Source organism: Panthera pardus, unplaced genomic scaffold (genome assembly GCF_024362965.1).
Source record: "Panthera pardus isolate Hobbes unplaced genomic scaffold, ASM2436296v1 HiC_scaffold_6, whole genome shotgun sequence".
Lineage (NCBI taxonomy): Eukaryota > Metazoa > Chordata > Mammalia > Carnivora > Felidae > Panthera > Panthera pardus.
In genome coordinates this window covers 17,004,062-17,029,187 of record NW_026526991.1, presented here as the reverse complement: position 1 = coordinate 17,029,187, position 25,126 = coordinate 17,004,062, and the positions used below count along the sequence as shown (strand labels likewise).

At 35.2% G+C, this 25,126-nt stretch overlaps 1 protein-coding gene across 3 annotated transcripts in view; it reads left to right on the top strand.

Moving 5' to 3' along the window:
* The window catches only part of WASHC4 (WASH complex subunit 4), a 59,837-nt gene that overhangs the window by 30,393 nt on the left and 4,318 nt on the right, over positions 1–25,126 (top strand). For 2 of the 3 annotated variants that reach the window (XM_019446656.2, XM_019446655.2), the window contains exons 16-31: positions 492–599; positions 1,687–1,833; positions 1,959–2,038; positions 3,161–3,266; positions 3,774–3,890; positions 5,507–5,675; positions 5,960–6,114; positions 7,615–7,689; positions 7,958–8,062; positions 10,707–10,841; positions 12,541–12,649; positions 17,398–17,464; positions 17,908–17,994; positions 21,542–21,689; positions 24,091–24,187; positions 24,698–24,894. In XM_019446656.2, coding sequence (XP_019302201.1) covers positions 492–599; positions 1,687–1,833; positions 1,959–2,038; positions 3,161–3,266; positions 3,774–3,890; positions 5,507–5,675; positions 5,960–6,114; positions 7,615–7,689; positions 7,958–8,062; positions 10,707–10,841; positions 12,541–12,649; positions 17,398–17,464; positions 17,908–17,994; positions 21,542–21,689; positions 24,091–24,187; positions 24,698–24,894 — 1,902 coding nt within the window. The remainder of the gene's footprint in view (positions 1–491; positions 600–1,686; positions 1,834–1,958; positions 2,039–3,160; positions 3,267–3,773; positions 3,891–5,506; positions 5,676–5,959; positions 6,115–7,614; positions 7,690–7,957; positions 8,063–10,706; positions 10,842–12,540; positions 12,650–17,397; positions 17,465–17,907; positions 17,995–21,541; positions 21,690–24,090; positions 24,188–24,697; positions 24,895–25,126) is intronic. The other variant, XM_053894713.1, reaches the window with a different exon arrangement.

Genomic DNA, 25,126 nt, shown 5'->3' with positions numbered 1-25,126 from the left:
AGGCTCAACTGACTGAGCCACCCAGGTGCCCCTAGAATTTTGTATTTGAACTTTTCCATGCTGGGATGAGTAGCTATGGTTCCTTCATTTTCATTGCTGTGTAGCTTTCCTGTAGATGGACTTTGGGTGATTTCCAGTTGTTGCTACTATATACAGTGTTACTGTTCTTGTATCTGTTTCTTGGTGTAGTTGTGCCAGAGGTTTGCTAAGTTTTGTGTCTACCAGCGGATTGCTGGGTTGTGTGTTACTTACATGTTCAGCTTTTCAAGATGATGCCAGATTTTTTTTTTTTAATGTTTATTCTTGAGAGAGAATAGTGGCTTTTGATGAACAGAAATTCTTAATATAATTGAATTTACCGATCTTATATAATAATTCTTTTGGATCCCATTTGCAAATTCCTTACCTAGCCCAAGGTCTTAAAGATATTCTGTGATTTTGCCTAAAAGTTTTAAGTTGATTTTCACAGCATTACTTGTGGTTCTTTTTAGGCTATAGAGCATATGTTCTACAGAAGAAGCATGGTTGTGGCTGATTCGGTTTCACATATAACACAGCACCTTCAACATCAGGCTCTTAATTCTATTTCTGTAGCCAAGGTATGAAGGTTATTGTATATTCAGCATAATTATCTTTTTAGTTTGCTCTCCTGTTGTTTTATGTGTGTTTTTTATTTTTAAGCATATATTTTAAGTTTATTTCTTTTTGAGACAGTGAGCATGAGTGGGGGAGAGGCAGAGAGACAGAGGGAGAGAGAGAATCCCAAGTAGACTCCACGCTGTCAGCGCAGAGCCCAATACAGGGCTTGAACTCACGAACCATGAGATCATGACCTGAGCTGAAATCCAGAGTTGGACGCTTAATGGACTGAGCCACCCAGGTGCCCTTATATGTGTTTTTTTAGTTTAGTCTGTTTACTCCATTCCTTCAAACATAATATTTCTTGGTCCTTTTTCTCCATGTTATTTTATGATTGTTACTTAGAGCAATCAGGGTTAACTCTGAACTTGCAGCATGGAATACATTAACACTCCTCTGTTAAAAAATGACATTGTGGGAACGGCTGGGTGGCTCAGTTGGTTAAGGATCTGACTCTTGATTTAGGCTCAGGTCATGATCTCATGGTTTGTGAGATTGAGCCCTGCTTCAAGCTGTGCACGGGCAGTGTGTGGAGTCTGCTTGAGATTCCTTCTCTTTCTCTCTCTCTCTCTCTGTCTCCCTCTCTCTCTGCCTCTCCCTCCCTCTCCCTCTCCCCCTCTCTCTCTCTGTCTCTCTCTCTGCCTCTCTGCCCCTCCCCCGCTTGTGCTCTCTCTCTCAAAATAAACATTTTAAAAAATGACATTGTGTAGTTTTAAAATATGCCTCTTTTTTAAAGAATAATTTATTAAATTAATATGGAAATTTTAGACTCTGGCCTATGTTGCCATCTTGAACTGCCTTTCAAAAAGCCTAATATAGAAATTTAAAAATATGCTTACTGCATTTGCTGTCCCTGTCAGCATTAAATGGTAATGTTACACAAATAAAGCACATAATGTCAGAAAAAGCTGATCAAGGGAAGCATTTGTCTAAGCTCTCTTAAATTGAATCATGGAAAAGATTACCACGAAGTTTTTCTTGTGAGTCTTTGTTATTGCTTCAGAAATAAAACTGTTATTTCTTGTTTTCTCTTCTTTTGTCTTTTAGAAAAGAGTAATTTCTGACAAAAAATATAGCGAACAGCGTCTTGATGTACTCTCTGCTCTAGTGTTGGCTGAAAACACTCTAAATGGACCAAGCACAAAGCAACGACGACTTATTGTTTCCTTAGCACTAAGTGTTGGCACACAAATGGTAAATTATTGCTGTTATGGAAGGAAACTGAAATTGGAGATTTCACATTTTCCTTCTTACTGACCCAAGAAACCTGTTCTTACTTTGACTGCAACTTCTCTGTCATTCTTTCCCCTCCCTGATAGAAAACATTTAAAGATGAAGAACTCTTTCCACTGCAAGTAGTCATGAAAAAGCTGGATCTTATCAGTGAACTTAGAGAAAGGTAAGTAGGGATATGTAACGATGCTCCAAAGATAAGGCTGATAGAAACATCAGTTTTCTTTTTAGCATAGCAAGAGAAGAAATATAACCCAGGTAGACCATTAGTTCCTCTTGTCACTCCTTTAGCGTGACCAAAGTGAGTCTGTGACCGGGGATCGTATTTCTTTACCTTTGCTTCTGTAGTAAGGAAATAGCTTCTGGAAGAACTCCCAGAGAAAACACGGTATCACCCATGGAGCACCTGCTAGACCCCGATGCATATTGTGATTGCTGTGATGAGTCTCCTAGTGGACTTATAAAATTGCTGCTTCATAACAAAGTTTCATCTCTGAGAGATTCATGTCACATAGTTTTCTGTAGTTTTATTTTGACATGAATTGGAATTAATTCACTAAAATGACTTAGTTTTGGGCTTATTTTTGTAGCCATTTGTGACTTTATTGTTTTCTTTTTATTGAGGAAGCAATATGTTTCTTGAAGGGAAAATGGGTCTTCTGAATTTTGATTCCCAGGTGAATTAAGGTTATAGCACAGTTTTTCATTTAAAGCTCATATTTATAACAATATTATGTTGTTCTAAGAAGCTGAGACTTTAAGTGTAGGTACTAGCATTTAACTTTCTATCTTCTCCTTCTTCATTATAAGATATTTAGTGTAACATTTTGTTGCCCCAAAATGGTGTGAAATAGTCACTTGGCAAGGATTATAGGCAGGTTAAGTGTAACTGTTTTTTTGGTCACAATTTTTTAAAAGGTTCTGCTTTTCAACTTTGAGACCGGTAAAATGGTACATATGTGATGCAAGTATTGTAAGCTCAGTCCTATCAAGTAGTATTGAAAAATTAAACTCTATCTTAAGAGTTATGTGTGTCGTTTTTCAAGTATGCTTTAGCCTGCGTGCAGAATTCTGACAGTGTCTGATATAGGGGAGTTTTGTTACCCATGTTCAATTTAGAAAGTATTTTGTGGCTTTTCTCTACTAATTTTGGGTTAAGTGATGTAGGGGATACAAAAATGGGTAAAACTGAGCTCTTACCATTGTGATGTGTAATGTTGTTCCTTTCATTATTTTGGTGGGGGAGTGCTTTGATTTTGCTACCACTAATTACTACTTTACATTGTAGAGTCCAAACACAATGTGACTGTTGTTTTTTATACTGGCATCGAGCTGTCTTTCCAATTTATCTAGATGATGTATATGAAAATGCCGTTGATGCAGCCAGATTACACGTAAGTGAAGAATAATATAATTGCTAATGTTTTTACAATACTATCCATATTTAATGAGCATTTATACAGTCTGTAGTTAAATTTGATATAAATGCTAATGAATATCAATATATTTAACTCTTTTACTCGTATTCCTAATCATTCTCATTTCACTTGGATATTAGTTGATGTCACAATAGGCTGACATTTACTTGTCAGCAAGGAATATGTTACTCAGATCTTTCTATTTCTTTTGGAAATAAATATTTGAATGTTCAAGGCAAGAAAGGATAAGTGAATGTGAATTTTTTGTTGATTTAATATATATGCTTTAGAGAATAAAATCTGGCTCTTCTTATTTAGGAAAGTAAGACAGGCATGTGTGAAAAAAATTAACCTTCAGACTGAGGTTTTGTCTTCAAAGATAGATAATTAACTTTTGTGATATATATATTTTTTCCTTTGTGCTATTTTTTAATTAGAGCTCTGGTTTTTCTACATTCGTGAACATTCTGATTTTCTTCTTAGTACATGTTCAGTGCTTTACGTGACTGTGTACCTGCTATGATGCATGCAAGACATTTAGAGTCCCACGAAATACTTCTGGATTGCTATGACAAAGAAATTATGGAAATCTTAAATGAGGTAACGTCATATTTGAGATTGCATTCCAAATACATGTTTTAAGTTTTTCAGTGTTTGGAAAAACTTTCTGGATTGAAGCAGGCTTTCATTTATATTATATATTCATGTTATGTGTAAGTAGTAATATAAATTATTATTTATGAATCATTGTCTAGAATGAAGGAACTTTTCAGTATCACTGTTATGCTAAATTGGTCTTTAATCCCTAAGTTTTATATAGAAATTCAGACTAGGGATTTGGGAAAAATACTTGACTTTAGTGAATAGCAGATTTTGAGTGTAAAGTTCTGTTTATTAGAAGAATGCAGATACAAAGTGGGTTTGAATATTGAATGCTGCTAATGGTAGCGCACTTCTGGCAGCTTAACTAGTGATATTTTATTGAGTTATTTGGAGAGCTATGACCAAATATTCTGTATTTAAAGATGTATTTGTGTAACAGAAATAATTCAGATATGCAGTGTAGTATATCCCTTCTTGTTTTACTGGAATCCATATTATAAACACTAACATTTTAAATTTTCATCTAGCAGTATTACATGGAGGGAGAGAGAAAAATGAGTAAAGTTCACAATGTAAACCATATGCAGGTTTGATAAAATTATGAAAAATTTTATATAATTTCTTATATTAACTACTCTTATTTAAAAATAAGATACATGTCTGGCCAGTATTTAGAACTTCATGGTAGACCAGAAAAGATGATTGATTTCATTACCTTTAGAGCAATGAATTTTGTGATTTTTTTTTTTTCTTTTTAATGATTATCATAAGGAAGCTTTTTAAAAATTTCTTCCGTTGCTTGTTCTCAGGACATTTCCTTCGTTACTGGTTTCCATAAGTGTTTATACTTTAGTTTTTTAAGTATTTTTTAATATTTTAATATTTTTTAATATTAGGCACCCCTAAATGTTATACTTTATATTGTATTTTCCCATTTTTTATAATGAAGCCATGAGACATTAGCTTTTTGAAATTCTTTTTAAGAATTTTAAAGTATTAACGAAAATAAAAAACTTCGGATTTATCTAACTGCTTCGTGGTCAAAAAAATTGTTGGTTTAAAATGGAGAGCAGGGGCACCTGGCTGACTCATTTGGTGGAACATGCAACTCTTGATATCGGGGTTGTGGGTTCGAGTCTCACATTTGGTGTAGAGTATTTAAAAAAAATTTTTTTAAATGTTTATTTAGTTTTGAAAGAGAGAAAGAGTACGGACAGGGGAGGGGCAGAGAGAGAAGGAGACACAGAATACGAAGCAGTCTCCAGGCTCTGAGCTGTCAGCACAGAGCCCAATGTGGGGCTCGAACCCACGAACCATGAGATCATGACCTGAGCCGAAGTCGGGCTCCTAACCAACTGAGCCACCCATGCACCCCTATTTAAAAATCTTTTTAAAAAAGTATAAAAATAAAATGGAAAACAAAGTAACTTTCATTTTCCTGATAAAAATAATATTTTACCATAGCTTATTTAGACTCTTAAACCAGTTTGACAAATCCTTTCATCATTGAACTCATTATAAAACTCTAGTGGTCAATGCATAGATGCCTTAGAGGAGCAAGGCAATAGGAATATCATTTTGAAAAATTAAGGTATCAATTCCTTTGTGAATAGCATTTACTGGACAAGTTATGCAAGGAAATAGAGAAGGATCTGCGGCTTTCTGTGCACACTCATTTAAAGCTGGATGACCGAAACCCTTTCAAAGTTGGCATGAAAGACCTGGCCCTTTTTTTCTCTTTGAATCCAATTCGATTTTTCAATCGTTTCATTGACATTCGAGGTGAGTGTTTTGCTTTCCTTCTTAAACTCATATACTATATCAGTTTGCCCTTAAGTGTTAACGAGCAACAAAAAAACTTTGAGGGTATTTTTGTGTTATTCATTTATTCTTTAATTCTTTTTTGTTTCTTCTTTTTTATTTTCCTAGTACCTTATTTTAAAGGAAGAAGTCTGATGTTCAGAGACAAGTCGTTTCCAAAAGCTTCATCTTTCTTCCTATTCTGTTTTTTCATGAATCAAAAATTTGTTTATATATTTACTGATTTATTTATTTATTTTTGGTAGCTTATGTAACTCACTACCTAGACAAGACCTTCTATAATCTCACAACAGTAGCTCTTCATGACTGGGCCACGTACAGTGAAATGAGAAATTTAGCTACCCAGCGTTACGGATTGGTTATGACGGAAGCTCATCTTCCTAGTCAGACTTTGGAACAGGTATAGTATGAAATGTTTCTGGCATAGTGTGTTTGTAGCATAGCAGTGTTTCTCTAAAAAGTCTCTTTTTTTCTTCTTAATTTAGCACATGTTTATAATTGAAGAAAATATTTGCTGTATAAAACTACATACTTGACAAGAATAATGGTGCTGATTTGCTTTAGGAATAATTTACCACAGGCTTTCTGTTTACACTCCAGCTTTTGTTGAACATCTGAAATGTACATAGATTTAGATACACTGTTTCAGAAACCGTGGGATAGTGAGGTGGTGACTTCTGCCGAGTTGTAAAAAGTTTAGTCAAGATCACAGTTAAGGATTTTAAACCTAGATATAACATATAAATTTTAACATCTTAAGAAATGGTCAAATGTATATGACTATAAATATCTTCTTAAAATGAGTGCACAGAAGCATTTACTTTTGCTAATTCAGTAAGCTAATTTACAATATGACAGTATCTCATGAGTGCAAAAGTTATGTTTTCAGTTAATTTGCATGTATTTTTCCTAAGAAAATCCAAAAATAGTATTTATCAAAAAACATTTACTCAGTTCTGAAATTTGAGGATAATTTTTCCTCCAGCCTACTGTGTGTAGGTACCATTTCTGGGATCAGTTTGTATTTCCTTTCATTCATTTATGCATTTAGTATTTACTGAAAAGATGCTAGGCACCAAACTGTGTTTTGGGATACAAAAATAAATAGGAACAGTTTCTGCTCATGTACTTATAACCAAGGGGAAGAAAAAGTGAGTTAACAATTTTTAGATTGAAACATGAGAAAAACTATAACGAAAACTTAAAGGGGTATTGTGATGCTGCTTTGGCCCCAGTTAGAAAAGCTGTGGGACAATGCATCTGATGCCATTAGGTGTTAGAGTAGTAACTGAAGAGTTATGGATTCTTAATAGGTAACTTGTATGTTAAAGGTAGTCTAGGGTAATTAAAAGAAGCCTAAGGATTTGGAATTAGACTTTCTAAAAATCCCTGGGTTCTGCCTCTTCCTAGCTGTTTGACCTTGGAGAACTCCCTTAGCTTCATTTTCTTCAGCTGTGGAATTTAGAAGACTAATACCTCATTTTTTGAGAATTACATAAAAAGAACCTTGCTTGCACAGTGCCTGAAAAATAGTATGTATTTTATAAATATCACCACATATCCTGACTACCTTTTAGAATCTGGCCATTAGTTTATTTAGTAAAATATATACAGAAGATTTTTGGGAAGACCAGTAGTCTCAAGAATGGTGGGGAAATGATTGAGTCATGAATGTCTGAAATTTTAAATACAACTGTTCCTGTCCTTACAAAAGGGGTAAGATAACAAGCAGCCAGGTTTCCTAGGGAGACAGTCCTGATTGTAGCAGTTAGAAGGCTGCTTAACCTTTGGTTGTACTCTTTATATAGTTGTTTTTTTAAAGTCATTTTAAATATTGGTAGTAAGTCACTATATTGATACAAGTCTGACTATAATAATAGAACTGTGTGGATTGTTTTAGGGCCTGGATGTTTTGGAAATTATGAGAAATATTCACATATTTGTGTCTCGATACCTCTATAATCTCAACAATCAGGTGAGTGGGTTTTAGAATTTTTTTTTGATGTGGGTGAATGTATAGTAGGAAGGCTGAGGGGCAAAAATTGATTCTCATTAGTGAAAACTAATGAAATAAAGCAGAAAATAATTGTTTAGAGATCTTTTTATTTCTTTGATTATATTATTGAATGACTTTCCAATGAAATTATCTTTTAATGAAATAGATTCTAAAATTTTCTTTGTGTAACTGACCAGCATTTGCTATGGATTGTGTTGTTATCTAGTGTAAATTTGTTTCATTGCAGATTTTTATTGAACGAACAAGCAATAACAAACATTTGAACACTATTAATATTCGGCATATTGCTAATTCAATTCGAACACATGGCACAGGAATCATGAATACAACAGTAAGAGTCTTTTTTGGGGATTGGGTGGGTAATAGACTCCTGTTTAATATGGTAGTTTGGAAAATAGTTTTCTCATAGAACATTCTGGTAAATATACACTACTGCTTGTTTATCATATACCTGAATTTCCATTCTTCTGGTTGGTATAATTATAGTGTCTGGGGAGGGGCTGCCTGGCCGGCTTAGTTGGTAGAGCATGTGACTCTTGATCTTGGGGTTCTGAGTTTGAGCCCCATGTTGGGTGTAGAGATTACTTAAAAATAAATCTCAAAAAAAATGGCACTACAGTTGTGTTGGTTGTCATGGAAGCTCTGTGATACAAAAGGCATTTTCAAATGTCTTACCATCTCAGGGACATCATTATTAAGTGCTATCAGAGATTTGGGGACACTGGCATAGATGTATGTATCTGTGTGGATTGTCTGATATCATTTGTTGCTTTTGCACGCGAGCAATTGATAGCAGTTTATTTAACATTAGTCATGCTTTTTTGGGGGGGGAGAGCTTACTAATTATTTAATATCCATAAAAGTAGAAATTTACTCAAAATATTTTGAATCTTAGAAATGGGCATACTATCATTTGAGGGAATCACTTGAATTTGTATCCTATTTTTTCTTCTGTGGAGAAGAGCCGTTTTTGACTTTACCTGGTTTTCAGGGTACTCTTAATTTGTCCTTGAGGAAAGAAAAATATGAATGCTTAAATAGTAAAATCTTATTAAGCATGTTTGAAAGTAAAGAAATAGGGAGGAGTTACATAACTGGAAATTACATAAGGACCATTTTAATATTTGGTGCGGAGCCATTAAAGTGATTGAGCTGATAGGAGATGTGGTTGGAGTTCTGTTTTAGCAGTTACCAATATAGAAATGACATAGAGTTTCTAATTTAAGGAGTCATTCGTGTGGAGATCATATCTGAACTTTTAAGGATAAAACTCTTTTTTGACCTCGAATCTGTCAGAAATCTCATTCATGTAACAGATATAATTATGTGTGTATTTTACATGTCTGAGACACTGTGCTAGGTGCTTTGGTGAGAAAAACAGTTTCTGCTCTCATGGTGATTACACTCTAGCAGGGGATATAGTCATGAATCAGTTGATCACACTAATGAATGTACATTCCTGATGTTTGATGATGACAAAGTGAACATAGAAGAAATAAGATGAGGGGTGCCTGGGTGGCTCAGTCAGTTAAGTGTCTGACTTTGGCTCAGGTCATGCATGATCTCATGATTCGTGGGTTCGAGCCCCGTGTCAGGGTTGCTGCTGACAGCTCAGAGCCTGGAGCCTGCTCCGGATTCTGGGTCTCCCTCTCTCTCTGCCCCTCCCCAACTCGTGCTCTGTCTCTCTCAAAAATACATAAACATTAAAAAAAAAAAAGCCTGGATGATCCCCCCAGGACACTTAAAAAAAAGAGAGAGAGAGAAATAAGATCAGAGACTGGCAGTTACCCATTATTAAGAGTGGGAAGGTTAGGGGTGCCTGGATAGTTCAGTCAGTTAAGCATATGACTTTGGTTCAGGTCATGATCTCATGGTTTGTGGGTTTGAGCCCTACATCGGGCTCGGTGCTGACAGCTCAGAGATTCTGTGTCTTCCTCTCTGCCCCTCCCCCACTTGGGCTCTGTGTGTGTGTGTGTGTGTGTGTGTGTGTGTGTGTGTGTGTGTGTGTGTCTGTCTGTCTCAAAAATAAGTAAATATAAAAAAAAAAAAAAAAAAGAGTGGGAAGGATAAAGAAGGGACTATTTCTACCAGGACAACTACTAGTAAGATCAAGAAGAAAACAGTGTTTAAGCCACAGGAAAAATTATGACGAAGCACCCATTTCTAACACTGGATAAATGACGACTGTCAAAAAATGAAGTTTTTGAGGGTGGAGGAGATGGAAATTAGTACAAGTCTTCCAGCTTAGGTCAGAAATAATGTCATGTTATTTTGGCCTTAATCTCAGCTCAAATCCAACTTTTTCGGGGTTTTCTGAGTCTTGATCAGGGCCTTTTATTATTATTCTCAAAGCACTGGCACTTCTCATTGTATGAATTATTGCAGAATGAGATTTAATAATTTATTTCACATATACTTGTTTAAATGTCTGTTACTCCTGCTAGAATATAGACTTCATGATAACAAGCACCATGTCTAGCGTGAGAGCAGATACACCCTGCCTTGTGCAAAGGAGGTGCTCAAAATATTCCTGGGTACATCATTGAATGTCTTCCTTCAGGAAAGTTCAAAGAGCGCTGTGTTTCTTACTTTAGTATCATTCTAGGCATGTAGATTAGTAATAAGTAAGGAACAGGAACTTCTGATTGTGGTTTATGCCATAAAAGCTAGAGTGTTGAATTTGTATTTTTTATTCTCACTATAACTCTTAGTTCTGTTATGAGGTTATTTTCCTTGTATTTCTTTTTTTTCCCCCTTTTATAGGTAGTTAAAATATTTAAGGGGAGCTTATAGAAAGTTCTGTAAACTTGGGCAATAAAAAAGCTTCATTTATTTAAATATTTTCAGTGTGAATTAGGCTTTGTAAATATTAGACTTTATGAAATCTCAGAGCTTATAGTTGATATTCAGTCACATTGATTTGACATTAATTTTTATATTAACTTCTCCAAATTTTTTGTATTTTAATTTTATAGGTTAATTTCACCTACCAGTTTTTGAAAAAGAAGTTCTACATATTCAGCCAGTTTATGTATGATGAACATATCAAATCCAGATTGATAAAAGATATTCGGTTTTTCAGGGAAGTCAAGGACCAAAATGATCATAAGGTATTTTTTATTTTTATATTCTTTTCAAGGTAGTTTGATTTGGCTGTTGAGTGTATAGGAGATGTTTATGCTGAAGTTCATTATGAAGCTCTGTAATGGGATTTTAGTTTTTTTGTTATTTTTCACAATAGTGTCTTCTAGATCTGGCCTCCACGTTTCTTGTATTTTCCCTTATAGTTTCTTACTCGTAGGCTAAAGTGTAAGGATCCATGTGGCCAGGTGTTACTTTTCTTTATTTATTTTAAAATAATGCAGAAGAGAAACATGCTTATTTTGAAATATTTAAACAATATAGAGTGCATAAACTAAATGACCTCACTCATTTGTCTTTCCTCCCAGTTTCATTCTCTGGAGGCAGTTGCTGTTAACGTTGTGATATGATGCTTTTAGATGTCTGTGTGATAAACATATTTGTTTGCATATACACGTATTGCTTTTTTTTTCCCTAACAAAAAGGGAGTAATACTACAGAGATTATTTTACAGTATGCTTATCACAAGTCTGTACATATAATAGATCTACCTCATTCTTTTTAACAGTTGACAGTAAAGATGTATATACCATAACTTATTTAACCTTCTCCTACTGACGGATATTTAGATTTTTCTGATTTTTTTAGTGTTATGTACAGTGCTACAGGGAACATCCTTACACATTTATTTCTGTGTATTGGGACATTATTTCTGAAAGATGAATTGCTTGAAGAGAAATTTCTAGGGCACAGAATATGAATATTTAAAGTTCTGATATATGTTGCCACAAGTTCTAAAAATACCACACCAACTGTTATTCCCTGTATTATAAGAATACTGTTTTCCCTTCACCCCTGCACTGAGTTTTCCAGTAATGAAGAGAAATGTAAGTGGTACTATTCTGGAGGCTTGTAGCCATGTGGCTAGCATGGTTTTTATATGGGTTTTATATTTTAGATGGGTTTTATATTTGATTTGCCACATATAGAACTATTTTAATTGCTCTTTAGCATCACCTAATTTCAACCGTCTAGTATTCTAGGTGGTAGTTTTCATCAATGTCAGAGCAGTAAAATACTATTTCCTAGTAAAATAACTGAATAAAATTATAGATTACAGTTGTAAGTAGAGAATTATATTAACTCCTTTTTACTGGAACAAATTACTAGTATTCAGAGAAGTGATCATTCTATTGTTTATGAGAATTATTTCCATTTGTTAATATAAAATGAGTAATTTTCTCTTTTAATTAGCTAAGACTTGAAAAATCATTTTTTATTAGTGATGGCAATTAGAAATTTTGGCTCAGCTGATGTATGTTTTTGGGAAGGAGTGTGTTTATATATGCAATACCTATTTTGCCACAGGAACTTGGCTGCACGACACTGAAGAAGTGTTTCTAGGAGGAATTGGTTCCTTTTATCTATTGATAGAGTAGTTGGATGTTGGGAGACTGATAATGGTGATGGAAAACTGAAGTTTGGTGGCTTTAATAATTATTTTCCTTAGCTAGTGACAAAAAGAAATTTAATTTGTATTGACCTTAAACATTGGTAGCTTTTGTGCTATAAATTTTGTCATTAGATTTAAGTGATTTTTTTTTTTTTTTTAAGCACAGTGGAAATACAAAATTAGAAAGGAAAATGGTATTAGCGTGGTTGATTTTGTAGGCATTTTATGCTTTAGGGGTTTTGTTAATAAAGGTAGTCTTTAAATTATCTCTTTAGTATCCTTTTGAAAGAGCAGAAAAATTTAATCGAGGCATCAGAAAACTTGGAATTACCCCAGAGGGACAAAGCTACCTTGATCAGTTCAGGCAACTCATCAGCCAGATTGGTAAGTTATTATAAAAGAGTTGGGAAATAAAGTACAAATTCCAAATAGCTATCTCCTTGAATATCTCATATAAATAAACAATTTAATATGTGAGTGCCTGAGATCAACTTTATTCCACTGAGTCATTTTCTTACCAAAAGATTTTCAAGTATGATTACACTGTTGGTGCAGAAATAATTGATAGACTGTGGGACTGTGGACTAAAAGAAATTCAATAAAACCTCTTCAATTCAATTAAAAATACATTTACCTCGTCTCAAATATGCTCATATTAGTCAGATTGTAACTATTTATTAGGTACTTACTCTGTTCATGGCACTGTTCTGGGCTTTTAAAATGGGCTCCCTGAAGTTATAGCCTCAATGCAGAGGCATAAAATAATTTATGTGAAAAGTTAACTAGTAACATAAGTAAATAAGTTACATTACTTACAAATAAGTTTGGTTAAGGTTGAAATATTAAATGTTACAATTTTCTGTTATATCATTTCACATTTGTATATAATTTCTTGAGTTGTCCTGCCTTATAGGTAGAACTAGTTTCCCAAAACGTGTTACATTATATTTAAAAGCAAGAACTACATTTAAAAATAATTGTAGATTAACAAAACTGTATACTTATTTAAGCTTTCCACAGAATGCCTGTGCAGGAGGCAGGTAATCATCATTTTAAAGATGGAAAAAGAAAAACTCAGACAAATAAATAGTATTGCTAGGACTTAAACTGGTTTTTTGGCTGGAGTCCAGAGGTATTCTGTATTCTTCACAATTGTAGACACTAAACAGTAAATTCTTATTGACTACACTTTGGTAAACTTATGCTTCCTGAGATTCGTTCATTCATTTATGAAACATTTACTAAGAATCTGTTATACCAAATACTCTTCTAGATGCTGAGAATACAAATAGCCTTTGTTCTCAAGGGGCTTTAAATTTACTAGTGGGAAAGGTGTTATAAGGATTTAGTTCTGGAGTAAAGTCACTGAACGCTAGCTTAAGTTTTATAAATTAATTATGTTTATTTTTTTTGAGAGAGAACACGAGCAGGGGAGGGGAGAGAGAGAGAGAGAGGGAGACACAGAATCTGAAGCAGGCTCCAGGCCCTGAGCTGTCAGCGCAGAGCCCGATGTGGGGTTTGAACTCACGGACCTCAAGGTCATGACCTTAGCCGAAGTCGGATGCTTAACTGACCGAGCCACCCAGGCGCCCCTGCATATTAGACATTTCTATAAGAACTTAGAATTTTACATTTGTCATTTTTTTTCTTATTTTAAGCAATTTAATAAGGAGATTTGTTCCACAAGTAGTTTCCTCATAGAGACATTTGATGTCATTAGACCGTAAGCTTCTGGAGCAGTAGATCTTAGCCCTTTTTGAGAATCTAATGAAAACTCTGAATTGGTTTTCCCCAGAATAGGGCCCATATACTACACATACAGTTCCACATGTTGTTATACCAGAGTTAAGGTGCTTAAGGTCAGAGTCCAGGGACCTCAGACTTAGAGCTGTTTTTCTAAAGCAGCACTGCCTAAAACTTCATTTATTCGCAACTTCATTTATTCATACTCTGATTATGTATCAGAGTTCTTCTTCCCCACATGTGAATACTGCTTGCACTATTATTTATTTAATGTTTTAATATTTTTTAAAGTATAATTTTGTCCTATGAAATAGTCCTTAAATTATTGAAGAGGACTGTGCTAGTCATCTTCCCCCATACACATTCTCCCCCAACACATAAAGTCATGTTACCTCACTTGCCGCCAGGAGGCATTCAGCATTTGATGAATATTATCCTTTTCACTTTGTTCCAAAATTTTTTTTTTTTTTTTTAAACATTTTTTATTTATTTTTGGGACAGAGAGAGACAGAGCATGAACGGGGGAGGGGCAGAGAGAGAGGGAGACACAGAATCGGAAACAGGCTCCAGGCTCCGAGCCATCAGCCCAGAGCCTGACGCGGGGCTCGAACTCACAGACCGCGAGATCGTGACCTGGCTGAAGTCGGACGCTTAACCGACTGCGCCACCCAGGCGCCCCGTAAAATTTTATTCTTTACTCTCTTCTTAGAAAATACAAATTCTTTATCTCCATATAAACATAGTAATGTGTTTTTGAGTCTGTTAAATATATTGGGAAAAGGAGTAAGAAATCTCAGAGTTGGAAGCAAAAGGAAAAGTCCTTTTGTCTAATTACTTGCCTGCTGAAATAATCAGTACCACCACTAACATTTATTGAACATCTGTGTGCCAAGGCTTTGCTGAGTGCTTTGTGTGTTCTAACTCCTATAAAACTCACAATGTTATAAGTATTGCTGTTTATTAATTCTGCAGGTATTTACTGAGGGCAACAAATGTTTCTAGGTGCTGATGATATATAGGGCACTAAACAAAATCTTTACCCTGTAGAACTTAATTTAACAGATGAGGAGACAGAGATACAAAGTTTATAACTTGACCTAGATCTTCTAGCTAAAAAGTGGCAGAGTCCATTGAACCCAAGAAATCTGGCTTCAGAGAGTTCCTGTTAACTGTTGCTCTATACTTGCCTCTCAGTAGCACATTTTGATCTGCTGGATATTGGTCTGCTAATTGTAGGAAAACAGTGAAACTAGATATTTTATATTTGTAAGACACATATTAGGGAAACATTTTAACATCATCTCTCATCTTGGGATAGCCCTAAAAATAGATTCAGTGATACCTATTTTGAGAGTTTTTAAAAACATCAGATGAGATAGTGTATATAAAGAATGTATTGTAATGATTGTGAAATAATAACTTTACCTTTTTGTCCTTTCTCCCAACTCATTTCAGTTCACTTTAGCCATACATAGATGATTCTTGAACAATACGTGTTTGAATTGTGCAAGTCTGCTTATATGTATATGTTTTCATACTATTGTAGTACTGTAATTGTGTTTTCTCTTCCTTATGATTTTTTTTCAATTTAAATTTATGTTAGTTAACATGCAGTGTAGTCTTGGCTTCAGGAATGGAACACAGTGATTCATCTCCTACATATGACACCCAGTGCTCATCCCCAAAACTGCCCTCCTTAATGCCCATCACACATATAACCCATGCCCTCCCAGCAACCCTCAGTTTGTTCTCTGTATTTAAGAGTCTCTTATGGTTTGCCTCCCTCTCTGTTTTTATCTTTTCTTAATAACATTTTCTTTTCTCTAGCTTACTATATTGTAAGAATGCAATATACAATACACATAACATACAAAAAGTGTGTTAATTGACTTTGTCACTGGTTAAGGCCTCTGATTAACTGTAGGCTGTAAGTAGTTAAAAGTTATACACAGATTTTCAACTGTGGGGGTCTTGGGGGGTCCGACACCCCTAGCTCCATGTTCAAGGGTCAACTGTATTATTGAATTCCTACTATGTGTAGGGGTGGAACAGTGAGAACAGAAGCTGTGCCATGGATCTTGCATGCCAGTTGGGGGAGACACAAAGACACAGAATATGTCACTGTTAAGTGCTGGCTAAGAAGGTGTAATGGTTCTGGCCAATGGTATTCAGTGATGTTCAGGGAAAACTCTAAGGAGCAGGGACCTAAATGACATTGGGGAATAAGTCATGTGTGTATTCAGGGAAGGAGCATACCAGAGCGAGGCCACTGGAAGTGCCAAAGCCCTGGGTCTGTCTGGCATTTTGGGGACCTAGGGGCTGGAATGGAGGAGTTAGTAGAGTCCTGAGTGGTAGGGCAGGATATCAGAACAGCAGCAAGGGCACGATCACACAGGGCTTTGTTGACCACATAAGAGATTTGGGTTTTATTGAGATGGAAAGCCATTGTAGGGTTTCCAGAAAAGGAAGGATATGTACCCACCTACTTTGAAAAGAACCACCAGCACTGCTGCTATGTAGATAAAAGATCGGGGAGCAGGATGCTGACGGTGGAAGATCGGGGAACAGGATGCTGACGGTGGAAGTAGAAGATTGGGGAGCAGGATGCTGACGGTGGAAGATTGGGGAGCAGGAGGTCTTTGCATATTGCAGAGGTGTAGGCAAGAGATGTGGTGGTTTGGAAGAGGATCATAGCTGTGAATGTGAAAAATGGTGGGATTGTGGCTACATTCTGAAGGTGGGGCTATTATAATTTGCCCATTGATTAGATATGAAGTATGGAAGAAAGAAAGGAGTCAGGGATGACTTCAGGACATTTTGCCTGAGCAGTTGGAAGGATGGAAATGTCAGTTTCTGAGATAGGAAATATAATAGGGTGAAGATCTTGAGTTTGACTTAAACATTAAATTAAAAATTCTTAGTCTTTTAGGTGTAGGCATTGACTAAAAAAGCCTGAAGGAGTAGTCCAGGTTGGAGATGTAATTTGGGGGCATCAAGTAAAGACCTCTTGGTATCATTTCCAGCTGTATTGGTGGGGAGGGGTTGGTCTGGCAAGCACTCAGTGTGAGAATGAAGAAATTATTGAGAGAGTAACTTTAAAATGTTTGTTTTTAAACATGTAGTCAGCATTTAGTGAATTTAGTTTATCAAATGCCAGTCACATTTATTTTTAAGATATTTAATATAGCTGTGTATAAGTAAGTATATTTTAAGTGCACAAATATGTAAGTTTCACTTTTATGGAGTAAGAATTAAAGTAAAAGAGAGAAGAATCTTTTAGTACTTAGGAATAGAAACCCTGTAATTCTATATGTGACTGTATTCCTGATTGTTAGAGTTTAGATTTACTTGAATAAATATCTGATTTGTGTCTGTGTGTCATTTTTAAGGTAATGCTATGGGCTATATACGAATGATAAGATCTGGTGGCCTTCATTGCAGCAGCAATGCCATTAGGTATGAATGCAAACATTTTTGTCTTATGCTATTTAAAAATTTTATGTCATTTAAATTTATTGTAGGTGGTATTGTAGAGAAGTTTTTTTTTCTTATTGATATATTTTGAGATAAATATGGAAGAAGACCATTAGTTCTGGTTATATTTTTTTCTTCTTGAATTTTAAGATTATAGCAGACCTTTGAAAATTTTTTTCTCTTGAAGATATAGTTATCAGTACACTTTGTGAATGGTTCTAAAGATTACATGATTTTAAGGATTAAATTTGATTATTCAGATCTAAAGGTCAGTTTTAGAACTAAATTGGTTATATTAGTAATATAACAAATACAAAATTCTTTCCAGATAATATAGTTGAAAAATTTGGAGACTTATAGTAGCCCTTCATATCTCTGTCAATTACTCCTATTTAACTTAATAAAATTATTTTCCAAATTCTTAGATTTGTACCTGATCTTGAAGATATTGTAAACTTTGAAGAACTAGTAAAAGAAGAAGGTCTTGCAGAAGAAACGTTGAGAGCAGCAAGGTAGGGGCACCTGGGTGGCTTAGTTGGTAAAATGTCCGACTCTTGATCTCGGCTCAGGTCATGATCTCATGGTTCATGGGATTCTGTCTCGGATTGGGCTCCGCACTGGCAGTGCAGAGCCTGCTTGGGATTCTCTCTCTCTCTTTCTCTCCTCTCTCTCTTTCTCAAATAAATTGATAAACATTAAAAAACAAGGTTAAAATCTAATTTTGGAATAATCTAAATTTGGAGATTTAAAAAAGTATATGTTTATATAAAAACATTTTAAAGGGGAGATTAGAAGGTAATATATAAACTTATGTTTTTGTGTTTTTATTATATAAGTTATGGTCTCAGTTTATGAGATTCATTTTTTTTAAGACTGCAGTATTCTGAGATTTTTCCAACTTCACTAAAAAGTTATCTTCTAGAACACGCTATCTAATATAGTAGCCCCTAGCCACTTGTGGCTGTTGAGCATATGAAATGTGACTAGTCCAAATTGAAATGTGCTGAAGTACAAAGTATATAAGTAACTTTGAGGATTTAGTTTAAAAAATGCCAAATATCTCATTGGTAAAATTCAGTTCACCTCTCTTTTAACTGTTTTTATATTTGTTTGCCAGCACTATTCTAGAACACCTGTCCTTTATTTCGTGTAATCTAGGCCAGCATTGTCCAGTACAGTAGCCACTACCACATGAAGCTGTTGAACACTTGATAGGGCTAATGGGCCGAGGAACTGAATTTAAATTTTTATTTTATTTAAATTAGGCAAATAAGATAGCTGATGGGTATGTTATTGGACAGTGCAGATGTACAGACTTCAGTAAGTGGTGATTTTTGAACATAATTTAAAACTTGAGAGAGGCATGCAGAATTATTAAGAAATTCTTTAGAAAACTACAGATTTTATTAATAAAATCTTTGTTATATAATAATTATTATCTAATTATAACAGTTTATTGACTCAGACATGAAGGGGCACCCCTGGACAAAGTGGACACAATTTGAGTCTCAAAAAGAATCATGGTAGAAATCAGTTAAGTAAAAAAAGAACATTAAGATACATTAAGAATATTAAGATATATTAAGTAAAAAAAGAAACCATGAATCCTACTGATGATAAGAAAGATTGGAGGAGTAGAGGGAAGGTTCCTTTTTACAGAAGAATGCCAGCTGATAGATATAGATGAGAAAATGTAGGGAGAAATCACTGTTTTGCAATCACCACAGTAAATGCTTGAAATCAGACAAAAATCATCAATAAAAATGGTTTTGGAGAACAGAGTATTCATTTACTATCAGAAGATTATCCCACAAATTGCTCGATAACTACAAAGGGGAAAACTATCTCTATGAGGGAGAGGTTGATGTATTCCACCTTAACTCAGTGATCGAACATAGCATCACCAGTTCACAGGACACACTGACATTATGGGATCTTCTCATGCAATGTAACAGCAAGTGCCTATGTTGTATTCTTGCCAGAAAGGTTTACTCTGGATTTATTTTAAGGGAGATTCTGAGACATTATCTGAGACATTCAAAGTTTGAGGCATTCCGTGAAACACCTGGCCTGGACTCTTAAAAAATGGCATGAAGGACAAAAAAGGCAACGAGACTATTCTAGATTAGGAAACTAAAGAGACCTGACAACCAAATGCAGTGGGTATTCCTTAATCGTATCCTAGATAAGGGAAAAGGGGGGCTATACAGGACATTTGGGGGATAATTAGGGAAATTAGAACATGTGTATATTAGATAATACTGTGTTTTATTTTGGGGTGTAATGATATATTGTGGCTTGGTAGGAGAATTTCTTGGCTCTTAATAGATTCATATTAAAGCACTTGTGGGCCGAGTGACAAGAAATCTGTAACTTTAAATGTTTCCAGAAAAAACAAATGTGGCAAATGTTACATGGTGAAGAGTAAATAGGTGTTCATTATACTATGTTTTAACTTTTCAACAGGCTTGAATTTTTTTTAAATGAAAAAAAAAATGTGTGCATATTTATGAGAATAAGGCCTCAACACAAGATTTGCTTTGAAATAGTCTATTATAGGATAGCTTAGTTCTTTGCCAAATTAAAGGAGCCATGTACAGTTAATAATATATTTAAAGTCATTTGCCCTGAAATTACTAATTTTTGGCTTGTATGTCAAAGAAGAAAATCAGACTGTTGTCTCTTATTAAGTGATATCATCCATTTAAATATTGATGATCTTTTAAAAATATTTTTGAAGCAGTTTAAGGTCAGAGAGGTGGGATATTATCTTTTAAGATCTCTAGGGTAAAGCTGTCTGCTAATAGCAAGTTCAGATTTATGCAGAGGAGTGGATGACTGACATCGAAGGAAAGTTCATGGCAGGTGAAGTCAAGGAGTTGTGGGATTGTGATAATGAATCAGTTATCTAAATGGGCAACGGAGTCTTCCAGGATGATGGAGAACTAAAACATGTATCATAGTCCTAAGATAATAAAGGTAGGGCAATGGGTTAAAAGGTTAATAGATACCTGATATCAGGAAGGAGTAGCTGGGTAGTTGGATATAGTGGGATCATGAAAGTCTCAAAGGAGAGGTTTCTACCTTTTAGTGGTGGGGGAATAATAATTTGAAAGTGATGGTAGTTGTGGGGCGCCTGGGTGTCTCAGTCAGTTAAGTGTCTGATTTCAGCTCAAGTCATGACCTCACGGTTCCTGGGTTCAAGTCCCATGTCGGGCTCTGCTGACAGCTCAGAGCCTGGAGCCTGCTTCGGATTCTGTGTCTCCTTCTCTCTGTCTGTCCCTTCCTCACTTGCACTCAGTGTGTCTGTCTGTCTGTCTGTCTGTCTCTCTCTCTCTCTCTCAAAAATAAATAAAACATTTTAAAAAGTTAACAAAAAATGTGGTGGTAGATGTAAATGAGGGATGAAGGAGAAAAAGCAGCTAATGTTTCCAAATGTTGAGTGGGAAGCTAAGTTCTTGAGGAGGAGCCAGGTTCCAGTTGAGGTAGGGAGGTATAGAAGAACCATTAGTGAAGAGAGTTAAAAAGAGGAGTTTTTTTACAATGAAATGGAATTCTACAGGGCTTATTGTGGGAAGAAGAAATATAAAACTGTTATTTTAAGTTTGAAGATGTCCTGCATATTTTATTTTAGGGAATAAGTTCATTAAACAATTGGGATCAGCTTTTGTCCATAAGAAAATAAGTTTACTCTGAACTCCAAGGAAATTGACTTAGAAATTAGAAACGTCTTCTAACGTTTTATACTTTTGAGTACTCTCATTGAAACTGATGAGAGTTGGATTTAAAAAGCTGGACCTTTGTGGGGCATCTGGATGGCTCAGCCGGTTAAGCGTCCTACTCTTGGTTTTGGCTCAGGTCATGATCTCCTGGTTCGAGGGTTTGAGCCCCACGTCGGGGTCTGTGCTGGCAGTGCAGAGCCTGCCTAGGATTCTCTCTTTCCCTTTCCCTCTGTCCCTTCCCTGCTTGCTCTCAGATTAAAAAAAAAAGAAAGAAAGAAAGAAAAAGCCACACCTTCTTTTAAGAAAGGAACCAGGTAAATATTTTTTTGTATTTTAGGCATTTGGATTCAGTCCTCAGTGATCACACACGAAATTCTGCCGAAGGCACAGAGTATTTCAAAATGCTTGTAGATGTTTTTGCTCCAGAATTTCGAAGGCCAAAGAATATACATCTTCGAAATTTCTATATCATTGTTCCCCCTCTGGTGAGTATTTTATACCCAAAATGATTTTTTTTTAAGTTAATATGTCCATTTTCTTTACAGCAGGAAATGCACATAGACTATATTACTTTCTGGTTGTAGATAAAACTTAAATGTAATCTCCGTGAATATGGCCTAGGAATTTTACTTAACTAGTAAAATTGAGACTTAAGATAGACTTAAAGAATGAGACTTAAGATAGATTTTTATTTGTTTGTAACTGCTAGAAAAATCCTAGTGTGATTTAAAGTGAGTGTACATCAGGCGCCTGGGTGGCTCAGTCGGTTAAGTGTCCAACTCTTGATTTCGGTTTAGGTCGTGATCTCATGGTTTGTGAGTTCAAGCCCCATGTCAGGCTCTGTGCTGATAGCATGGAGGCTGCTTGGGATCCTCCCTCTCTACCCCTCCCCAACTCGTGCTCTCTCTCTCTCAAAATAAACTTTAAATTGAGTGTACATCATTATATATGTATCATATAATCTTCGGGCTGAATTATACCATAATATTGTAAGTGATTAATGTAGACCAACTTTAACTGTTACAATATGAAGTTATTTCTAACACATCTCTTGAAAGTATTACTGTTTAAGGACAACTTCTGTATTCAGTAGTAAATACTAACATCTAGACTAAATTTTGAGTGCTTCCTCATAGTATACAGAGTGTCCACTGCTCTAATTCTATATAGTTGCAACCAAAAAGTAGCTCAAGTTATCCAAAATCACATTATACAAACAGTGGTTGCAGTGCAGAAAATGGAGTTAAGAGATTAGAGAGGCTTATACTAGCAATAGGAGTTATGTTTCCCTAAAGATTTCTATAATAAAACTTTTTTTTTAATTGTAAATGGGTAAGTCTAAAATCTAAATATCACTAAACAAATGTAACCTTTTGGTTACATCTAACTTGGAGAGTAATAAATTTTCATATTGCTGTCTGACTTGTTAACACGTATCCTCTTACATATTACTATTATTATCCTTTGAAAGCAGCAGATGGTTTGTAGACACCTTTTCTTCGTAAATGTTCTCTTACGCTGTTTTTTTTTAATATGTTTATTGTTAATGCTCTATCATAATTATATGTCATAACTGTGATGTAGCAGAAGTGTCCATATTCATCTGATAAATACTATCTTTTCATCTTAAGACAGTGTCAAACTGGAGGCAGATTTGTCTTATACTCTGTAACAGTGTAGTTAACTTAGGGTGACTTCTTACCATGTATCTTGAACTTGAAGGACAGCATACTGCAGACATGGTGAACAGCGGTCCGGGAGTTTAAGGAAGAGTGGAGTTGTGCAGGGCAACTGTCAGAATTCTAGGACAAGAAGGACACGAAGTGTAGGACACTCTGCTTGTGCTTGAGTTTATCATTGAATTCTAGAAAGAAGACAAACATAAATGAGATATCAAAAAAAGATTTAACCATTTGTAAAGATTTCACAAATATGTGATTGATTGCCAAGTGAGTTTTACACGCATAAAAGTGAAAGTTGATATTGTTTCCAACAAAATAGGCTGTTATAGTACTTTTCACATGTATCACAATTATTTTTACAGGTCTCTACCCTTCTACAACTGTGCTATCCGTATATAGCCACAAGTGGCTGCTTAAATTTAAGTTAATTAAAATTTTATATGATAAAAAATCTAGTTCCTCAGTTTTGTGAGCCACATTTCAAGTTCTCAGTGGCCATATGTGGCTAGTGGCTTACTGTATTGGATAGTACAGATATACAATATTTCTGTCATTGCTGAGAGTGCTGCTCTAGAGTGTGGACTTTTTGATGGTATTCATTTTTTTATCGTAGTTACTTAATACCTGATAGAAGTTTCAGTAAATATTGAATAAATGACAAGGTATTTTGTAAGAGCTGAATTTTTAGAAAAGCCTTTTTGGGGGGAATTCATTTCTCCAGATGACTCATTCTTTAACCCAGAATCTGATAAGAAATAGTATTTTAGAATGAATTGGGCAGAAGCAAGGACTACCACACATAAGAGCACTTATGCTTTGAAGTAAATAAAGCAGGCCTACTTTTCTGATTCCAGCTTTCACTTAGAGTGTGACTTTGGACAAGTTACTCAGCCTCTAGGCTTCAGTGTTCTCATCTGCAAAATGTTCATAATATTTTATAATGAACCATATACAAGGCGCTGTGGTTAGGGTAAGTGGTGATCGAGGGAGGGCTTGTAGTTAGAGGATTTGGAAAGAAGAGCCGTTAAAAGATACTTGTACAGATTGTGATCTCACCAGGGGACTATTTATAGGAGGAAGATGTCTCAAATCAAAAGGACAGGAATCTAGAAGAGTTCCTATTTATGATTTTTGAAATGTTTCCTTTATGAACTAAATTCTGAAGATATTTTAGCCCAGTTGTTTCTCTAATATATCTTTTTAGACCCTCAACTTTGTAGAGCATTCCATTAGCTGCAAGGAGAAATTGAATAAAAAAAACAAAATTGGAGCTGCTTTTACTGATGATGGCTTTGCCATGGGTAAGCTTAATGCAATTGTTTTTCCATTAATTTTATGTTCATTATTACCATGGATTTTAAGAAACATTTGCTTAATAGATCTGTGTGCTCTTTGTAGATTTGTTTTTCGTGAGCAGTGTTTACTCTTTATTTTTTAACTGGGTCATCTGATTAATAATCCTTATCTTCCATCAAGTGTAACTATCATTCGCACCCACCTGGTATTGCTAATCACTTAGTTTCATTAGATGTAATGTTTAGACTTTGTTGGGGTGGTGGCTTTAAGAGTTTTTAGCATTTTGTGTTGAGTTCCCCTGTAGCTTCCTCAGTTGCTGTCAAATAGCAGCGGAAGTTTTTCCCCAACCCTCAGCGTGTTACCTGTAAGTGATTTTCATGCCCATGTTGTTTCTTTTTTTCTTGATTGTCTTATTTTTAGTTCTATATACTTTCACTTTTTTTTTTTTTTTAAAGGAGTAGAATACAACTTCTGTACTCATTGTAATTTGGCTTTGGTTTTGCTAATGACTGCAGGTGTGGCTTACATTTTGAAGCTTTTGGATCAGTACCAGGAATTTGACTCACTTCATTGGTTCCAGTCTGTTAGAGAGAAGTACCTGAAGGAGATAAGAGCAGTTGCTAAGCAACAGAATGTGCAGTCAACTAGTCAAGATGAAAAACTGCTACAAACCATGAATCTCACTCAGAAGCGACTGGATGTGTATCTACAGGTAGAGGAGAGTAGTAGTCAAATCTGCTTTGATATTTATGATACCCATTCTTGATATCTGAAAACAAATCCTATAGAAATCTCCATTTAAACAGGATGAATAGTGGTAATAGGTATATTTTAAAAGGAATGGCATTTGGAAGCCATTTGATCCAGATATTAAAAATGGATGGATTACTAAATTCAGTTTCTGTATTTATGATTTCCACAGTTTTTTAGGAATGTTTTCAGCT